We start from the raw sequence: 20690 nt of genomic DNA, 5'->3' as shown, positions 1-20690 counted from the left end.
TATAAACCTCCTCCTGTAGATCACCATATAAGAAGACATTCTTGATGTCCAACTGAAATAAAGGTCAATCAAAGTTGACAGCAAGAGAGATAAGAACACAAAAAGAGTTAAGTCTAGCAACCAGGGAGAATGTCTCAAAGTAATCAACACCATAAGTCTGAGTGTAACCCATGGCCACCAGACGAGCCTTCAACCGCTCAACAGATCCATCAGAATTATACTTAATAGTATATACCCGGCAACAATTCACCAAGTCCTTACCAGGAGGTAAATCTACCAAACTCCAAGTACCACGACTCAAGAGAGCATCAATTTCTACATCCATGGCACCCTTCCATCCAGGGGTATGGAGAGCCTCAGAATGAGTAGGGGGAACACAAGTAGTAGAAAGAGATAGAGTAAGGCCACAAACAGAGGGTGGAAGGTGAGAGATAGACAAACTTATCAACAAGGTAAACATCCAAGGATTTTTTAGTGCAAGAACGTATACCTTTCCTGTTAGCAATTGGTAAGTCATCAGATGGATCAGAAGGAGGAACTTCACCAGAGGAAGGGAGCGATGGAGAGTGTGTAGTAGCTGGATCAATAACCTCGCACGGTACTGTCCAACCCTCGCCCTGCACCGATAAACCTGTAGAGGAGGTGGAACAAGTGCACTGCGACTAGGGGTGTCAGGAAGCGGTATAAGGGATGGAATGGGAGGAGAAGAGGTAAATGACCACTCCTCAGTAGGTTGAGACACCTATTCAGAAAAGAACGAAGTACCTTCAAAAAATGTCACATCGGCACTAACAAAGTTCCGATAAGCGACAGGATCATAGCACTTGTATCCTTTTTGGGTACGAGAGTAGCCCAAAAAAATACATTTAGTAGCCCATGGAGACAATTTATCCACATGCATGTGAAGATTGTGAACAAAGCATACACACCCAAAAACCCGGGGAGGAAGAGGAAAACTAGGTAGATTAGGGTATAAGATAGAAAATGGAGACCTATTCGACAGAACAGAAGAAGACATGTGATTAATCAAATGACATGCAGTTAAAACTCCATCATTCCAAAACTGCTTAGGAACATACATATGTATTATAATAGCCCGAGCTACTTCTAGGAGGTGTCGGTTCTTGCGCTCAGCAACCCCATTTTGTTGTAGGGTATATGCGCAACTAGTTTGATGAACCATGCCATGGGTAACACAAAAGTCAGAAATATCAGTTTGAGCATATTCCAAAGTATTATCAGAACGAAAAATCTTAATGGAAATACCAAACTAAGTTTTTATTTCATTATAGAATTTTTTGAACATAGATAGAAAATCAGATCTGTCGTTTAACATGTAAAGCCATATGAGGCGAGAATGATCTACAAATGTAACAAAATAGCGAAAACCAAACCTATTACTGACTCTGTAAGGACCCCATATATCAGAATGAACTAAAGAAAATAACGACGGACTACAAGACACTGATCGAGATGGAAAAGACACTCGATGGTGTTTACCCAACTCCCCAGGCCTCACACTCTAATCTAGAAACATGTAGAAAACTGGGAAACAAAAGTTGTAGTCTAGGTAAGGCCAAGTGTCCTAGACGGCAGTGCCATTGGAATGGAGAGACATCCCCAACAGCAGTAGCAACAGCAGAAGTGGGAGGACAGCCACTGTTGAGGTAATACAATCCATCCTTTTCACACCCTCCACCAATCGTCTTCCTCGAGTGAAGATCCTGAAAAATACAATAAGAGGGGAAAAAAAGTTACTGAGCAATTGAGAGATCTAGTTAATTGACTCATAGAAAGAAGACTTAATGGAAATTGAGATACATGTAATACAGACAATAGGTGCAATGAAGTAGGAGAAATAGTACCATGTCCAAGGACAGGAGTGGATGTACCATTAGCAAGAATGATAGATGTAGAACTAGTACTGGATGAGAAGGACTGAAAAAGTGATGACTTACCAATCATGTAAGCGGAAGCACCTGAATCAATGATCCAGGGGGTAGATGTAGTGGAAAGAAAGGCTGATAGACCTGCATGCGTAAGGGTAGCAGCGGAAGTCGAGGCACCATGGGATGTATTAGAAGAAGCCTCAAGAGAGTGCAAGCGCCGGAGTAACTGGTTGATGTCATCGCGCATACTAGTAGAAGAATCTCCTGAAGCAGGTGTAGGAGTAGTAGTTGCCGGGGATACAGTATCAGTACCATCGTCGGACACTACATGATTGGCTAACTGAGTTGCCCATTTTGGTTTGCCATGCTTGGCCCAGCACGTCTCTACATTGTGGTTAGGTTTCCCACAGTAAGTACACTGGCGACCAGTGCGATTTGAGGATTGTCCACTCGAACCTCGACCCAAAGGACCATGTCCTCCGCAATCACGCCCACGGCCACGGCCACAGTTAGCAAATAGTGCAGAATTATCTCTGGAAGGCTGATCAGATTTAGATGAGGTGATACGCTATAGACATGAGAAAGTATCATTCAAAGTAGGAACCGTATCACTAGCAAGTAGATGGCCCTTTACTGCCTTCAGATCACTATTCAGTCCAGCCAAAAATTTGGAAACAAAGAACTCATTCCGCTGAGCCTTCAACTTCTCAATATCAGTAGTCAGGGGTTGGAAGACATTAAGCTCTTCCATCATCCCCTAAAAGGCACTATAATACTCAGAGAGGAATTTGTCAGATTGACAAAACTGAAAAAGCTTCTCATATATGTCATAGATCCGTGTCATGTTCTTCTCTTGGGAGTATGTTTCTTTCAGATCATCCCATACTCCCTTGGCTGTAGAATGGAACATAACATTGGCAGCAACATCTGGTTCCATATTGTTCCACAACCAGATTAGAATTAAGGCATTTTCTTTCATCCAATTGTCATACTTAGCATCATCAGGCAAAGGAGCCTCATAAGTGGTACAGCTCAGTTTGCCTTTAGCTAACAAATACACCTTAACAGACTGAGCCCAAAGAAGATGGTTCGACCTCCCTTTGAGCTTGATAGAGGTGATCTGGACATTGATATTATCCGATGCAGAAGAAGCAATAGTAGAAGAAACAGTAGAAGTAGTAGCAGGCACAATCCCAACCATGATAATCAAGTAGCGTAGCTAGCAAGTAATAGGATGAACGTATCCAGAAAGGTAGTAAAGCAATTCAGATATGAAAACTTCGCAATCAATCCAACATTCCATACCACAATTCAGATCTGACCATGTAGGCATCCATAGAATATATCGGCAACAAGCAAGCAACTATATGCATCAAACAACTCATATAGGTAGGATAAAATAGATCAATCAATCAAGAAAAGCAGCCTCAAACCTGGTCACCATCATATAGGTAGGGTAAAATAAAGAAAGGAGAGGCAGCGGCTTCAAATCATCAAGCAATCAGCCACTTACCCCAATAGTAAAGGCAAGGTAGATCTTGACAAAGGAGAAATCACTCCATTAGAGATTAGATAATAGTAGTTGCAGCAATAAGTGGCTGCACACAGAGAAGAAGAACCTCTAGATCGTAACCGGCAGATTTCTTGTCTTCGGAACTCGATTAATTTAACTACAGCAGCTCTGATACCATGTTACAATCTCAGAAGCTGTAGCTAAACCAGAAAACCAGAAACAAGAATGAAAAGAAGGAGAGAAAAGAGAAGAAGAGAGGAAGAAGATGAAGTAACCAAAGGTAGTCTCAAGAATAGAGAGCAACCTAAGATTCATTCAATGTGAATGTAATCTTAGGTTCTCATAAGGATATATAGCATTAGGTCACAAAAAGAGACATTACAGCCCCTCACTTACAAAGGGAAAAGACCAAAAAGGACTCAAACAAAGATGACAGGGACCAAAAAGTCCCTGTCGCAAGCGCTGTTTTAGCGCTATTCCCTGTTTGGGAATAGCACTAAATCAACAGTATCTAGGATAGGAAGCTTCCAGATTGCCTTTAGTTTGTAACCTTTTATTATATATATTGGCAAGAGGTGAGATATCTACTCATTCTCTTCTTTCCTAATAGCAGAGTTCTTTTGCCTCTTTCATCATCTTCTTCCCCTCTTTTCTTTTGCTTTGTGATTCTACTGGTTTATTAGGTTTGATGTCATGCTATTCTAACAGCTAAAATTAAAATAACATATAGCCAAGTAATAGAGAAAGGCTCAGATGTTGACGAAGGATGAAACGAAAATGAGAACAACACTTGAATAAGTAAACAAGAACCTCCATCAATTTAGTCTACTCAATTCACTTTGTAGGTACCGGAAAAGATTTTCCCTTGATTTACACTAATAAACAAAAGATAACTCCACACTTTACCTAATATCCATGAGGGAATATGCTTGCATATGATCATGGTTGAGAAGGATTAATGGCAGAAGATCAACACGCTGTGATTCAAGTCCCAACTGCTCCAGTGTAGTAAGAAACCTCTGTCTTACACTATCACAACAGAATGGTTTACATTTCACCACTATTCTGGAATTTGGAACAGCACAAAGTATCTTTGCCCAAACTTGCAGGACTTTTGGTGTTATCTGGAGAGAGAGAGAGAGGGGGGGGGGGGGGGAGAGAATAAAATGTAAATGGCCCCAAAACACAAGATTTACCACATGCACAAAACTTGGAAACCATTATTAAGATGTTGGTAAGATTCTTATCCAAAGTAATACCTTCGCAAGATTATTAAAGCTCCCAAAAGTAACAAAACCATTACAAAGAGCAGGACTTGCAGAAACAGGCCCAGCTTCAGGAGATGGTGTGTAACAAAGGAAGCAGCCAGGCAACCGAACTAGCTCTTCAACATGCCTGCCACAAAAAATAAAAAAGTAAACAGAGTAGAACTCAACTCAACCCATTAAATCCTTATCATAAGTATTTATGATTGAATACACTGACGCAGAGAACCCAAACTCACAGAGGCCTATGTTTTGCTCCACAGAGCATTGGTCACACTTAGTGTAGTAAGAGAGGGAAATAGTTATAATCTTTGGGGATAAGGTTTTACCATGCCCAGCGCTGATTCTGAAATCAAATGCCTTAGTCCAAGGCGTAAATTAAAAAGGCAACAAATCTGCACCATTCATCACGTGCATATGTCCAACATCTTAATGTAAAACCACTAGCTTTTTGGGCCTTTACTGCTGACCCAACTGTTCAAGTAAAATTGTCCAGGATATTTTATATTTTTGTTTTGACACTATAGGTCTCAAGTCATTGCCTTCTCTCTTGAGATCATCTTCTCCCCCACTGTATTAGCAACTCTGCAACCGTTGCAGCGGTCTGTATTTCTCTTGGAAGCCAAATGAAATCCAAGCACATGTTTTGTATTAGGAAACCAAATTAATCGTGAAAATCTAATGATACAAGTACATCAATGAGAGAGGAGCATACGTGCTTTATCACAACTGTGCAGAAGAGCTTTCAAATCTGAATTGATGATATGAAAGGATCAGGAAGAACAAGAATGCTTGCTTCCCTTCAACAAGATAATGGCAGAGTGCACAGAGAGAGAGATCATAATATGCTTCAGATGTAACAGCCACAGACCTCTACTGTCTTCTGTCAAGTGCTGGAACATAATGCACTTTTCATACCCACAACTCACTTCCAAACCCAAAGGGGTCATGTCTACCACTACCGGAACTAGTATCAAAGGGGTTAGTTGGCCACTCCTGCAACCTGACTATTAGATGCCAGAAGAAAATCAGTCTAGGGAATGCATGCAGCACGGACACATTTGGTAGGAGGGATGAACACTCAGTGGAGACGAGAGCTGGGTTCTTCTTCATCTTGGGGAGGAAGAGAAGGCGTTTTAGTGGAGCAAGGAGGGATGGGAAGAGCTCCGCCTAGTTCTTGCAGCACCAGAACGACAAAGACAATGAATAGGGCAATTGGGTCAAGTGTTTAGTCAAAAGATTATAATTTCCTAACACAGATTTACTGATAATTTCCAGCAATATCAAAATAATGGTGAAATTCCAATACCACTGGCAAGGAGCCCAAAACCACTAATGAGTCCATGTGCAAAGGACTAAGCCCCCACTCCCATGATCATTTTTGAAGTAGTTCCTGTTGTATTTGGCTATTTCAGTAGGTAATGTTATTTATTTTGTGGGGCCCAGTTACTAGACATTTAGGGAAATCCCCAACAAATGTATAACACATCAAAAGAGAAGCCATCAATCTTCAGCTATTGAGTCTTTAAAGTAGTACCCTATTACACATAGAGGTTCTATTTGGGGTCCGATCAAGAAAATCTATAGATCGTTAACAGGTCTGGAGGTAGATCACATATAGGCTGCAAATATCTTTCTGCTTTTCATGGTCCTTGATAATGGATTGAATTGGTATTGTTTGGTAAAGTTGCAAAAGCTTTATTGTGGAGCTCCCAGTATAACGGTCTCACTGTTTAGCAACTACTGTGCTTCTGTTAGCTTGCTTTCAAGTTTCAACTGCTGCTGCCTTCTTCCTTCACCTATTAATTCATTCACTTCAGTAATTCATCTTATTGATTTTGTGACTGGAACTAGTTCTGTTAGAATATTACTAAAATAGTCCAATCAATAGCTTACTTTCTTTCATGGCTACTACCTTCTTCTTGCTTCATCTGCTACACCTTATGCAAGTCCATTTCTTCAACTCCTTTATCTTCCTTGATTCATCTAATTGAGAACACCATGATATATAAGAGGGTTTCTAATCATAGTCGATTTTACTGAGTCTGTTAACAAATACTATGATGTATGATCAGAAACAAATTACATATCCACCAACAATTCCAAAGCTATTTACTTCATTATGCATTACTAAATCTCCCTTGTGTTTCCATAAACCACCAGATGGTCTCTTTATTTGCCTAGCAAACAAATTCTTGAAGTCAACAAAGAACATGTGAATTTCTATATTCTTATCTCTATACATTCCATCAATGGACCTAAAGGAAATTGCTTTAATTTCTCTTTCTCAATGAATAATGACACTAGCTCTCATTTCCAATCTTCCTAGCATAAATCCAATCTAATTTTCTGAAGTCAAAGGAAGATAGAAAACCTAAGCTATTCATTACTTAGACAAATAATGGAAATTTAATATAATGTATATCAGTATATGCATTAACCTCGTTGTTTTAGAAAATACATTTGGTAGAGTACCCAGACCAATTGGGTGCTTCACATAATAAATAGGTCATGTAATAAAATCGAATTCAGAGCAAGTTAAACACCAGAAATGTAGAACAGCAAAGGTAAAAGTAAAGCTTACTTCTGCTTAGTGTCCAAGGGATCAGCTAGTGAATCAGTGATTCGATAGTCAATGGTCGGCAAACCAATAGTGTTTGGGTAGCCAATCCAGGTTGCCTACAGTAGAAGCAATTCATAAGTGAGTAAGAAACAAAGTCAATGGTACATTGAAGGCAAGTTCCAGTCCCCCCCCCCCACCCAACCCAAAAAAAAAAAGAAAAGCAAACTTATATTATTTTCCCTTTTGACAAGCTTATTTACAGGACAACTAAAAAACAGAACTTCAATTTCAATATTCACCCTCATAAAATTACAATAGATGAATCAACTTAGCTTGCAAAATATATTATTATTATTTTTGGTTTTGGGGGGGAGGGGGAATATAATTAGCCTGCAAAAATTTTATATCTTTCACTCAACTTTAGTGATATGATTTTAAACTCAAAAATCTATTAGAGCAAGGATTATGTGAATAGGCAAACTAGACAAAAGCTTTTACAATTATGAGCCAAATTTAGGAGAAAAAGAACTATTAGCCAGCATCAGATAACGAGATCGATAAACCAGGCATGTCGAGTATTTCCACACCTTGATAACAAAAGTAAGTACATATCCTATCAAAGAATTACTGCCAGCAAATGTATAGGGCAACAAATTTATTTAATATGACAGCAGATGCCATAGAAAATAAACAAAAAGAATAACCCAAAACTTATTAGAAGCTAAGCCTCAGTTTCAGAACAGTTACTTATAGAGAGCACAACAAAAAATTGTATAAATAGGATCCATTTGAACATATCAGGATCCTCCTAAGTGATCCAGCAAAATGGCTTCACCAAAAAATCCATAAATTTTGCTACCACTGAGCGGAAAGGTGCATGCATTCACTGGAACTAAACACATTATAATAATTCCTTCCATGCAAACCACGTAAATATCAAGGAATATCATTTGTTCAAGCTCATGCCTCAGTTTACAGCAAACTTATCTCCATCAATACATCATATGATCAACTGCTCCAAAAACACTAGATGAAAGAGTAAGATGATAAAAGCCACACTAGGGATAACATTGCTGTTTATAAAATCCTTTGAACAGAAAACTCTCAAGTTAGATTAATAAAATCTAGGGAAATGTTTCCCACAACGGCAGAGTACTATCGCCCTCTCACATGTGGGTTTTTTTTTTTTCCCTCTCCTGCCATGACCATGTGGGCCCCACATTGATGATAATGTTCTCTGCACCACCACTGGTCTGGCATGGGAGATTCTCCCCCACACTGGCATCATGGGGAATCCTCTCACTAAAATCTTATAGCTTTGTATAAGATAAATGCAAAAATTATAGTATATAATTGCCTACATACTTTACAAAATGATTGACCCTTCCACCCACAACTAAGAGGTGGGAAAGGGATGAAAAAGAGGATCTTGCTTTGCTGTCCAACTAGGAAGAGGGAAAAAAATCTCTTAAATTGTTTCATCTACTACTTTCCTGACTAGGACTCCTAGACAGTTAAGAAAACTCCTAAAATAACTCAAAAGTCCTAACTAAGAAAAAAAATATAAGATAATCCGTATCCAACTATCATCAACACAGGACCCACTAGTAAAATAATAACTTTTGTGCACCCCTTAAAACCCCACTTCTGGGCTTTATATTTCATCACATTACAACAATAAAACCCAAAAACTAAGGCCCGACCCAAACTTAAACCGGGCCTGCATAGAAACACCTTGAACCAAAAAAAAAAAAACTCAAATGAATTTGGCAGGTTTCGACATGAGAAACTTATGCTTCAGTAAAATGATGGATTTTGCTGTCCACTTCGTCATTGGTGAAGCCTGATCTCAATTTCTTGGGTGAACCAATTAAATCTCTGTTCTCTGTGTGCATGTGATTCTCTTTCATTTTGCAAACCGCTGCTCCGCTGCGTTTAATTCATAGCTCACTGGTCCTTGGCAAGTGACAATTGATTGTAGGAGAATTATGCTTTGATATAACACCTCCATAAGAGATCAAAAGCACATATATCTCACAAGCATGTTCTAGATTTCGTGGGGACTCCATAAGTTTTGGTACTGTAGAGCATGGGCAAGAATATCAGCTGGTTAAATTGAAAATGGATGAATTATAAAGTGGACAGATGCAAGCTAAGGGCAAGTGCCAGGAAATAGCTCAATCTAGGTGTACCCCTGTGGAGAGGGAAGACCCATCCACCCATTTTTGTTAATGAATATGCTCCATTTGCCAAGCACAGCACATCGACCCATTGCCAAACTACCCAGTCAACCATCAGTAATCCTTGACTCTAATTATGCCAAATACAACTCCTTAACACGATGAGATGGACATACTACTAAATTACCCATGGGTCAACACTTTGAGACTTAATGGGCATCCTTATTCACATGCACAGAAAATTCAGCTCCGGAGGTTTTTATTTTGCTTCTACGATTAAGGTGGTTCCATTGTAGTGAACAAGAGATGAAGAACTTATCATGACAAACATAAATGGACAGATTAATCAAAACATCCATGCCAGTCAAAACAACACATTGTAAAGAAATCCCAAAATAAATTGTATAATTTAAAGACTATATGACCTGAGGCATACCTGGACAGGTGCTGGTCTGCAAGCCATCATTCCTAATCTATTGTTAGAAGTATGACCGGTGAGTTCAACCAAGATGTCAACTTTATCTTCTCTAACCATATTTGCGACTTTTTTCTCATCAATCCCATAAATATCTCTCCACAACCCACCCTTTTTCAAAACTTCGTTTTTAAATCTAGTAGTTTTGGCATCCGCCTACACAAAGTATGAAAAATTAAGCAAATTATCAAAACTGCAAAACAACATACATCAAAAGTGATATTTTCTCAATAGAGAGAATTAAACTCTTCCCAAACATTTCGTAGATGTAGAGGAAATGATAAGGGAAAATAGTTCCCTTACACATTATAAAGCAACAGGATGTTAATTTAACAAATGGTAAAAATAAAATTTGGAAACAATTGATACCTTCACTACTGCAGAGTACAAGACAACATTGTATTTGGAATAGTCATGACAGACAAGGGGTGCTTCAATGAAATATGATACTGAATGAGTAAAATAATCTGGAGAGACATATCCAACAACAAGTGGCCGCTCTGGATCTTTTGGATTGTCCCAAGATGTGTACTGTGGATATAACCTCATAAATCGCCTACCCCAATCCCTGCATATAAGTCTTAATTCAGATAAACTCCCCCCAAGGAGAAAATCACTACAGGAAATTGTCCATATTAGGTGAAGCATCAGTTTAGAGGAAAGCAATCTGGGATGCAATCTAAAATAAAGTATGGACACTCTACACAGCATCAAGAAGAAAACTGCCACTAAATACAATATATCATGTTCATTTGATAATCTAAAGCAAATCAACAACTTGAAGAAACACTAGTGTACGCTACTGCCGCTACCGCTAATAGATTCCTAGAGGTACCTGATGAGATAGAACGCGAGAAGAAATCTTTTCAAATGGAGATTGTACAAAAAAAATGGGGTCTCCAGAAGAAAAGTGGTCAACATGCTAACAGCATTGCATATAATATAGAAAATGTGAATGCATGACAGTTAACTAGAATGAACACTATTAAAATTGGTCCTGAGGACCAGCCTTGGCCCAACCTCCAGACCAGTGGATTCTGACTCCGACTGCAGTCTGCAGGTGCCCATTTCAATTTACAATCTGAAATGGTGTGAGCTCTTAATGGTGAAAATTTGAGGCTCACCAATGCTTGGACCACCTTATAATTTCAAAACAATGGACCTTACTATGACTTGAAAAAGGGAAGTTTCAGATAAAAATTGATGGTACCTATGAGCTTCGAAGAGTTTATCATCATTGCCTTCATTTATGTAATTCATTGCAAGCAATCGGTTCTGCAAGGAACTCATCATAATCCATATTTAGTTTGAAAGAGATCATAATAAGAATTTGGGAGAATAGAATTTCAGAGATTACCCAAGAGAATTTTCTTCTTTCACAATCAGAAAGAACATTGTAATAAACGTAACATATATACAAAGAACATATATGCAAAGAAGGTACAATGTAATGATGTGCAAGATAAAAAAGACCATTTGTTGTCACAAAACTCATAGATGAACTCAAACAGTAATAGGTAAGAAAACTTCTTCCTCCACCACAAAGAAGTTTGAATAAGCTCAGGTTCTTTTTTAAGCAACAATCCCACAAGTGAACTCCCTAATTTGATTAAACCATACAACATATCACAGACATCAAGAGAACACTGAAGTATAAGACTAAAGAGACGGTCAGATCTATCATAGATTAGGCCAGATGATGGGGTAATTGTCAAAATGCTAAGCATGAGCCTAGCCTTCAATTCATTGCCATCTATGCTCCATACAACATATCACAGACATCAAGAGAACACTGAAGTATAAGACTAAAGAGACGGTTAGATCTATCATAGAATTAGGCCAGATGATGGGGTAATTGTCAAAATGCTAAGCATGAGCCTAGCCTTCAATTCACTGCCATCTATGCTCAGCCAGATGAAATGTATGTCGTGGCCTGTAAAATTAAGATTGCATATATGCTCCAGCACTACATAGATACTCCAGTATGCCAGGAGCACGCATCAATGTTCAGGACAGGCAAAGAGTTGGGCATTCTATAGCCAACTCCTTGAAGGTGCCTAATAATGCCTCGAGGAAACATTGAACCTCTATTTGGTGTCAACTATATACTCTGAATTAAAATATTTCCATATATCTTTGTTCAATTGGCCCAGCTACAAGTAGACTTTCTATAAGAGCAAGAACCTATTTCTTCAGACAACTTAGCTCAAAGCTCTCTTAGTTGAAAGCGTACTGTCACAGTTTTATCCAGAGTTTCCATCCATCAGTTAAAAGAGCCTTTCCATTTTTTTTTTTTTAAGGCAACAGCCCTGCCAACTAATACAAAAGAAAGTAAAACACATTGATTATGCATGCAACACACCACAGAGAAATTGAAGCAACGGACCACATCACTTTGCAGGTAAAAACAGGTTAACCCAATGAAATCTTATCAAAGTATATAACTAGAACTTGCAACTGCTTAGTAGTTCCCACAATACCTGGCCAGCGTTTCGAGAATCAGGATCTATCTTAAGGCATTGTTCATATACTTCAATAGCTTGAGATATATTGCCTGCATCTCTATAGAGTACCCCTACACACTCAATGAATTTCAGATGTGAAATGATAATGAAAACATTAACAAATAAGTTAAGAATTTCTACAACACGAGTATTACAGACAGCAAGAACTAACAAGCTCATATTGAACTTATGATACTCAAAAGAAAATGAGTAGAGCAATGCCAAATATCAAAATCTAATAAAAAAAGAGGAGGAAATAACACGGTAGCTTTCTGAACTTCAGAACAAGATGAATAGGCCAAATTACCCAGCAGAAAAAACCCCCTCCCCTTATAACAGTTGAAAAGGAAAAATGCAAGTCAGATCCCTGAATCTAATGTTTAAAACATAAAGCCAGTGGAAAGCCAGGAATAATTACAGCCAAAAGGATTCTTACTAACTTCTGATCCTATCCATTCGAACATTCCCCAACATACACTATTCAAACTTTTTAAACCTTAACCAATCATTAGCCAAATTTCTTTCACAAACAGCCAGCTGCTCTGTGATGCAGGACAATTAGGATCCCCCCTCCTTCAATTAATTGTCCCATAATCTTTTTTGTCCAACTCAAAATTTTATTTCTAGTTGGATTCAAGCAATTAATCATCCATTTTTTAAGGTAAAGGAATTATCCAAACTATTTAAATAAAAAAATAAAATAAAAAATAAAAGACCTACTCAAACTCAAGTCCTACCATAGTTAGGGCTGAAACCATTGATAAGATTATAAACCAAACAAAACTTCAAAATAATAACTAGGCCTCCTCAATTTCTAAGCAAACATAACCTATAGGGCTAACAAAAACATGCCTAATTCACCCAAAAAAAAAAAAAAAAAGCATGCCTACAGATGGACATTCATGCATTGCATCTAATATTCTAATCTAAATTTTCTTGTCAAATGATGTAAATGTAATAAGTATCTGCAGGTCAGATAATCTTGAAGTGATGAATATCAATTTTTGAATAGATCATCAAGGGTTTCAGTTTATAATTACGACCTGTATTTCATTCAGGCATATACATGCAAAGGAGAAATATCAATTTTGATTAAAGAATTGCACTCCATTATTCCTGAGAGCGCACAATCCATCAAAGTGAACACGCTCCAAGTTGAATTGATTAACCCTGGACCTTTTCCAGCATATGATCTGTTAATTAAGATCCCAACCACAGTAAAACCAACCAAGAAATACGCAAACACAACCACTTGGATAAAGTGACAGGGAAAATCTTGCCCAGAAAAGTTATGACCACATTAAAAAGGAAGATTTGAATACAAGATGGGACAAGAGTAGTGGAGAAAAACTACCTAAGTTGTTGTATGCTTCCGCATATGTGGGATTTGCAACAATAACTTTCTCAATCATGCTTGCTGCAGCATCCAATTTACCCTGTTTATGAAAAGAGAACATTAGCAGCCACAAACACATATGATCAATTCAAATAAATATCAATTCATATATAAATAATACACCTGGATAGTGTATACAACACCAAGGTTGTTTAGAGACTGAGAGAAGTTTGGATTGATTGACAAAGCCATCTGCAAAGCCCAGAAACAAATCAACATCGTGCTTTTCAAAGAAAGATTAAGATATCATGGGATCAAGACAGGATGACAAAATTGCACACCCAAATAGCCGTATGATATGGGTAATGTTATAACATTATAGCTGAAACTTGCCTGATAACACTCCACAGCTTTATCAAGGTTGTCTCTGTCCTTGTAAATTACTCCTAAATTGTTGCACGCCTCTGCACAGTGAGGATTGAAGTGCAATGCAAGTTCATAGTACACAACTGCCTACATAAACAGAAGTTTTTTTTTCTAAATTGTCTTTAGTGAGATATAACTGCAGGAAAATCACACCAAGTGAATATAAACATGGCACAAACAAAAGCCTCCAGGAAGATTAACAAAACGAGTGAACATATTCCAATAACAGTACTAATTTTGACTGAACCCATCTCTTCTCCTGATCAGTCCTTTTCTCCACACCACTTATCCAAGCATCTTATTTCTTCCGTCTTATGTTCTTCCAAGAATACAGCTTCCCCCACCCCAACCAGCTATTCTTTCTACTTTAAGTGGTTATATTTGTTCCTTCTTTTCCTTTCACCACCCATTGCCTTTTTAAAGCCCAGTTTTTCACAATATTTTTCCTTGGTACTGTTTACTGTGTAATTCACATATGAATATTTGATGTTGACCATCCATTTTCCAAGAATCTTAAAGATTTGGATTAGAGCTAGGTTACATCCAAAGTCCACAAGCCAAGGTTAGTTGACATCTAAAATCCATAACCCAGGGAGTAGATCTACTTCAAACTTAGCAAGTGAATCAATAATACGGCTGATTCTGCAAGAGAGGAGATTATCGGCATCCACCAGACTGGAACTCTCAATAGAGTTGAAAAGCTACCAGATGCATAAAAATTTGTTTCGGTGGTTTATCACTTATTTATTACTAAAGAATTAGGCTAGCCTGCTGATCAGTTGTTTAGTTTAGCTTTATTTGAAGCATCGTGCTCCCAACTGAATTTAGAATCCTGTAATCTTATGTTAATGATGGGGATTGATCTTCAGTTCCATCGGAGGGTCTACTGATCTTCTGTGAAGAACTCACCTTATCAAACTTAAGCCTTTCACCATATGCAACACCAAGATTATACATAGCATCTGCGTAGTGCCAATTGTAATACAAAGCCTTCTTGTAGTATGCCACACCTTGATTGATGTCTCCCCCCAGTTTGACCTGAATAGACAGATACCAATTGAAGCCAAATTCAGTACTCAGGAAAGTGAACACACAGTCCAGAACTAAGAAGACAAAGCAGAGTTAAATGATATTAAAACCTAAAAAGTGTCTAGGACAGATAAGCTATTGTACAAATTCAACCCACATAAATATTTAAGCAAACAAATTTAAGAGCTTGAAATGGGATCCAAGGATAGATTGAATGACAGGAAAATGCAGCCCTATGACTAACACTGTGATAGTGTGCATCATAATTAGGGGAAGATAACTAACACTGATACCTCAAACATACTCCTAACTTATTGAGTAGCTTTATTTAGACCAATTGAATGCACTCTCAGAGGTCAGGGCATGAATTTGAGGATTGAGAGAAATATTCAATGGGAGTGAGACCTTCTCCTATTTATTTATTTGGTTTGAGGGAGGTAGTGAGGAATGATGAAAAAAACGAAACACCCTAAGAATATGCACAAACAGAACAAAAGGCCTTATATGCTTTACAAGGCCCCAAAAAGGAAGAGGAGTTGGTTTCACGGCTTCCACTCCCACCTTATTTTTACATTATTAGAATATATCAAAAAGAGAGAGAAGAGTAGAGTAATCTAGTACAGTTCAACCAGCTTTCACAGGTCAGTACATAACAAAGTAGTTCCCTACAAGACAATGAATTGAAAAAAAATTCCAGAAGGAATCTCCTCAGAAGTACGGCAACGAGCATAAAACTGGTTGAACTGTACTAGGTTTAGACACTGATTAAAATGAAACCAAGGGTTGATACTGGTTTCGCAGGTTTCGACACTGCTCCTTGGGATTTTATAAGTCTTTTGCCAAATCACTTGATTTCTCCCCACTTTATTGCATTCTTCTATTCATTAAACCCTTCTACAGCTCAGATTTGCGTGATTGGAAACGTAATTGTTTTTTCCCCCAAATCTATTTTTGGAAGAATTAGTTCACAAACATAGTAATTTCATTCAATTTTATAAATTAATGGGCCCAGTCAACGACTTTACAAAGTAGTATTATTTTTTAGGTCGTTAAATTATTTATTGAAATTTCTACATTAAAAATATGATTTTCCTGCAACAATTTTTTGAAGAAAATAGGGTTCATATGTGATGGATAGACTTCAAATTAATATACATTAGACACTGTTGGCCAATCATACGTAGTTCACAGATTCAACCAGCCAAGAAACTCCATGTGGTGTTGAGTGGTGAGTGTTGTATACTTGGGGCCCGTTTGATAACGTTTCAAGAAACGCGTTTCTACCGTTTCTGTGCCCAGAAACGCAGAAATGGAACAAAAAGGGTTTGATAAAATTGTTTCGTTTCACTTGTTTTCAGAAATAGAAATTGAAATTTCTACCTATTTATGGTTCAAAAAACATTTCGTTGGTTACTATCGACTTCCAGAAACATGATTTATCAAACACCTTCAATTCCGTTTCTATTTCTAGAAACGGCAGAAACGCTATCAAACGGGCCCTTGTATTTCCCTAAGATAATGTATGTTTTGATTGTTTTAATTGCATATTTACATTTCCAATGTCTAAATTATCTGTGGTTGGTGTTTATAATAGGGTATTGAACATAATCATTCAGTGACACTAGCAAACTTGGTTCCAAACCACAAGTACTCTTTTGGGTGGGTTTTTTTGTGAAACTAATTCATGGAACAGGTGTAAAATGGTAAAATTAGGTAGCACCATAATAAAAGGTCAAAAAAAACATTTTCTAGGCCTCGAAACCTAGGTTTTGTTTTTGGCCCAGAAAAATCCCAAGTTTTGACCACCCAAGAAATTACAGTTTCGGTCAGGGTCAAAATCTGGAAAGCTGGAACCTTGCTCCTAAGTTCACCAACAATAGCTAGAACCACAAACAGTTTGGTTTGGTATGACATATGGTCAACTTAAACAGGTCAAAAATTGAATTTCTAGCAATGAGCACACTCACATAACGTGAGTGGCCACCTAGGTGATGCCTTGACAACTATGCTGATTGGACTCACCGAAACTGGAAAATTTGAAACGCAAAGGTTTAAGAGCTTTCCACCAACCAAGGAAAGAAAGGTTTTGGATGAAGAGATGAAAGATGGGGGGAAAATTCCATACATTCAAACCATGGAGAGGCAGCATTCCCTTTGAACAATTAAAAGCACTAATGGCCTAAAGCAACAACCAAGAATGAACATAGTAATAGTATACCATACACTAAGCAAAATTACAGCAACTAAAAATAATATTACACAGAATACAAGTTTCAAAAATTATGTCACCAGGATTTTAATACAGAAAAGGTCAGAGAAGACCAACTGAAAATGGAAATCACCTTTGTTCCCAAGTCTGTCAAGGCAATTGCCATATTATTCTTTGCAATCTCAAAGTTTGGTGACACAGCCAAACACCTGGTACAGAATAAAAGATATCAGATTATAATCAACACACATGGCCCATAAAACCCAACAAGATAACTAACAACAAGAGTACCTCTCATAGCAACTGATAGCCAACTCCAAATCCCCTCGGTTTTTGTAGATGACGCCCATGTTACAATATGCCTCAGGATACATAGGTCTCTGCTGCGCAGCCTTCTCGTAGCAACTAAGAGCCATATCATATTGCATCATCTCCGAATAAACAACCCCAAGGTTATAATAGGCAGGCTGCATGTTAAAAACTCAAACATAATAATATTTAAATCTTCACGTGAAGTGGATAATAGAAACGCATGCAACATCAAGATAAAGGGGATGGTAGGGATCATGAGATTACAGCATAGTGAGGATCTATTTTAAGAGCTTCTGTGTACTTTTGGATTCCCTCCTGTGTGTTGCCAGCAAGTTTTAAGCTGGTCCCAATATCTGTCAGAACAATTGCTAGGCATTCAGAAGCTAGTTTATACGAGGGATCTGCTCTTAGAGCCTTCTGATATGACTGTAGAAAGAAAAGTTGATAAAATGTGAGTTGCACACTAAATAAAAAAAATAAAAATAAAAACTTCCAAAACACTGAGAGAGGTAATGTGGAGAAAATCATATATCATAACTTGAAGCAAGCAGTTTGGAATGTAAAGATTTACAATGTCCTACATGACATTTGGTGGTGGAGCTTTACAAATAATGAATTACCAACAGTGAGAGTAATCAGCATTACGTTGATTACCAGAACAAGCTTGCAGGTAGCTCCCAAGATAGGAGTCACCAAAAAAAAAAAATTTTTTTTTAATAACAAAAAGAAAAATGAAAGAAGTCGTCTATGGGCCAAACGGTTCTATCCAAAGTCATCGATGAGTTTTGTTGTACATCTAGCGATAAGAATGTGAATACACACATCAACATACCTTCCCTATAAAAATTTCTTTCCAGTAAGTAAATCCCAAAATCAGTGGCCAATAAAGTTTAATTATTAAAACTTTAAGGATAAACGGAAAACAAAAAGCATTGGCTGATATCCTCTAATGATCCACCTCATATCAACGAATTGTATTCCACCCATTTACAAGCATCAATGCTAAATAGGTTTTTTAGTAAAATGAATTGCAAAACCCACTGTCCATATCTGATTAGAAAAGGGATTTGGTTTAACCATACCCAATGGCTTCCCATCTCCACTCACAATGCTTAAGCCACTTTCTTGGCATTTTTTGTTCTTGAAAATCAAAATAAAAAATTACCAAACTGTCATTGGTTAATGCATTAGGGAGTTCATTCTTCTCAAAATAAAACCCATGGGTTGGTCTATTGAGGTGTCCCCATGCACGTCCAAACATCAAGCAAGCAGTGAAAATAAGTAAAATAATGGCATTTAGATAATGAGAACTAGATGACAGAAATAACTGCGAATCTAGCACCCAAGAGATCAAGTGATATAATAAAGTAATCAGCAGTCAAAATGTTAAATGGGTAATGACACAATAAGCCCATTGTGGAGGGCATACCTCAGCAGCCTCCATCAGGTGACCTTCCTCTTTGTACAGAATACCACAATGAGTGAGAGCACAAGCATTTTGTGGGTCAAGCCTAATGGCTTCTGTGAAACTCTCAAAAGCAAGACGACCCATGTTCTGCATCTGCAGGCAGATTCCCTTGCCTACGTAAGCTTCGACGTTCCCACTATCCCGAGCCAAGACACTCTCATAGATATCAAGAGCATCGACAAACTTATTCCTGGAGCGAAGGGTGTTGGCATAAGACAAAGCATTTTCCCCTTCGAACTTCTTGTGTGCAGGAGGGATTGATACTGGAGAGCCATTCCTATCAGTAGAAGGATGACGTCCTTTCAAGCAGCTGTTATCGCTAGTGGCGTCTCCCTCTCTGCCATTAGCACCATCGGCCTCCTTCCACGCCATCAACTTGAAACCTTGACCCCAGATTCCTGAACCAAAGCATCATTGGAAATAAGAAAAAGTTTAAACCTTCAACGGTTACATGAACCATATAACTGAAGTTCAACTCCACTTTACTGAAATAGAAAATGGGGTGGGGTGAGGGTGGGGTGGAACTAAATTCTAAAAGCGATAATATGCTACAGCTTTGGAGCTACTCCTCTGAAATCGAAACACCGGAACACAGCAAAAGGCGCATTCAGTGATCACAATTCCTGCAGAAAATCTCTACTCAACGAACATCACTAACAAACTGCCGTCACGGAAACCATTAAACAGTTCCCTATTCTAAAATAAATACGAAAAATAATTTGATTAATGGAAGAAACAAAACTTGCATTGAATCAATAAAGAGTAAATATTAAAAATGCCGAGTCGTGAAATAAAACAAGAGAGAGAGAGATCTTACTCGAAGTGAAAATAAAGAAATCAGATTCGAACGGAAACAAGGAGGGGATTGGGGTAAGAAAGTGAGAAATATAAGAAAAAGAAGATTAGGGATTATAAACTCACATTTGAGGAAAACGAACTGAATGTACGAGCACATGAGTCGATGCTTCTGCGAGCGCAATGAAGAGTGGGTGTAGGATCAAGGCCAAGGATGAACGGAACTGGTACGAGGCTTTCTTTCTCGAGAGCCAAAACCCTCGGAAGAGAGACAAAGAGAGCTTGTGTGTGTGTGTGTGTGTGAGTCTGCTCGAGTGGGGGGAAAGGAAAGAAAAGAAAAGAGTGTTATTAAGTTGTTACTTGTTACTCTTCTCTCACTATGCTAACGGAGAGAGAAAGAGAGGTTTGGGCGCGAGATGGAAGAGGAAATCTGGGCCTTTGGATGGGTTCGAGTCTGACAGTCTGACTCACGATTCCAGTGGCCCGACGCAGCTCCACTCTTCCTCTGGCTTCCTGTGTTTTGATCTTTGATGTCTTGATTCTCACGGCGCCTGTGTCCGTTGCCTAAGAAAGCACCCATTTATTAGACTCCATTCCCAGAATGACCCTGTTCCGGCCCAAAATTACGTTCGTAACACTCATTCAGATCGACGGCAATCGACTTCAACCCATTATCATTGTCGGCCTTAGATGCCACGGAACAATGGAGGGTATTTCGGACCTCCA

At 38.3% G+C, this 20690-nt stretch overlaps 1 protein-coding gene across 2 annotated transcripts in view; it reads right to left on the bottom strand.

The window, feature by feature from the left end:
* The window catches only part of LOC122086208 (probable UDP-N-acetylglucosamine--peptide N-acetylglucosaminyltransferase SPINDLY), a 33718-nt gene extending 13229 nt beyond the window's left edge, over window positions 1-20489 (bottom strand). The window contains exons 1-17 of one of the 2 annotated variants that reach the window (XM_042654946.1): window positions 20091-20489; window positions 19722-19792; window positions 19131-19567; window positions 17966-18127; window positions 17681-17856; window positions 17523-17598; window positions 15061-15189; window positions 14119-14238; window positions 13909-13977; window positions 13744-13825; window positions 12366-12460; window positions 11096-11160; window positions 10255-10453; window positions 9847-10041; window positions 7252-7346; window positions 4662-4797; window positions 4309-4526 (exon numbers count right to left, since the gene is read on the bottom strand). In XM_042654946.1, coding sequence (XP_042510880.1) covers window positions 4309-4526; window positions 4662-4797; window positions 7252-7346; window positions 9847-10041; window positions 10255-10453; window positions 11096-11160; window positions 12366-12460; window positions 13744-13825; window positions 13909-13977; window positions 14119-14238; window positions 15061-15189; window positions 17523-17598; window positions 17681-17856; window positions 17966-18127; window positions 19131-19541 — 2228 coding nt within the window. In that variant the 5' untranslated portion in view covers window positions 19542-19567; window positions 19722-19792; window positions 20091-20489. The remainder of the gene's footprint in view (window positions 1-4308; window positions 4527-4661; window positions 4798-7251; window positions 7347-9846; window positions 10042-10254; window positions 10454-11095; window positions 11161-12365; window positions 12461-13743; window positions 13826-13908; window positions 13978-14118; window positions 14239-15060; window positions 15190-17522; window positions 17599-17680; window positions 17857-17965; window positions 18128-19130; window positions 19568-19721; window positions 19793-20090) is intronic. The other variant, XM_042654945.1, reaches the window with a different exon arrangement.
* Between the last annotated feature and the right edge of the window lie 201 nt (window positions 20490-20690).

This window comes from Macadamia integrifolia, chromosome 8, assembly GCF_013358625.1.
Source record: "Macadamia integrifolia cultivar HAES 741 chromosome 8, SCU_Mint_v3, whole genome shotgun sequence".
NCBI classification, from domain to species: Eukaryota; Viridiplantae; Streptophyta; class Magnoliopsida; order Proteales; family Proteaceae; genus Macadamia; species Macadamia integrifolia.
Note: the sequence above shows the minus strand (reverse complement) of the source record. Positions and strands in the feature narration are given on the sequence as shown.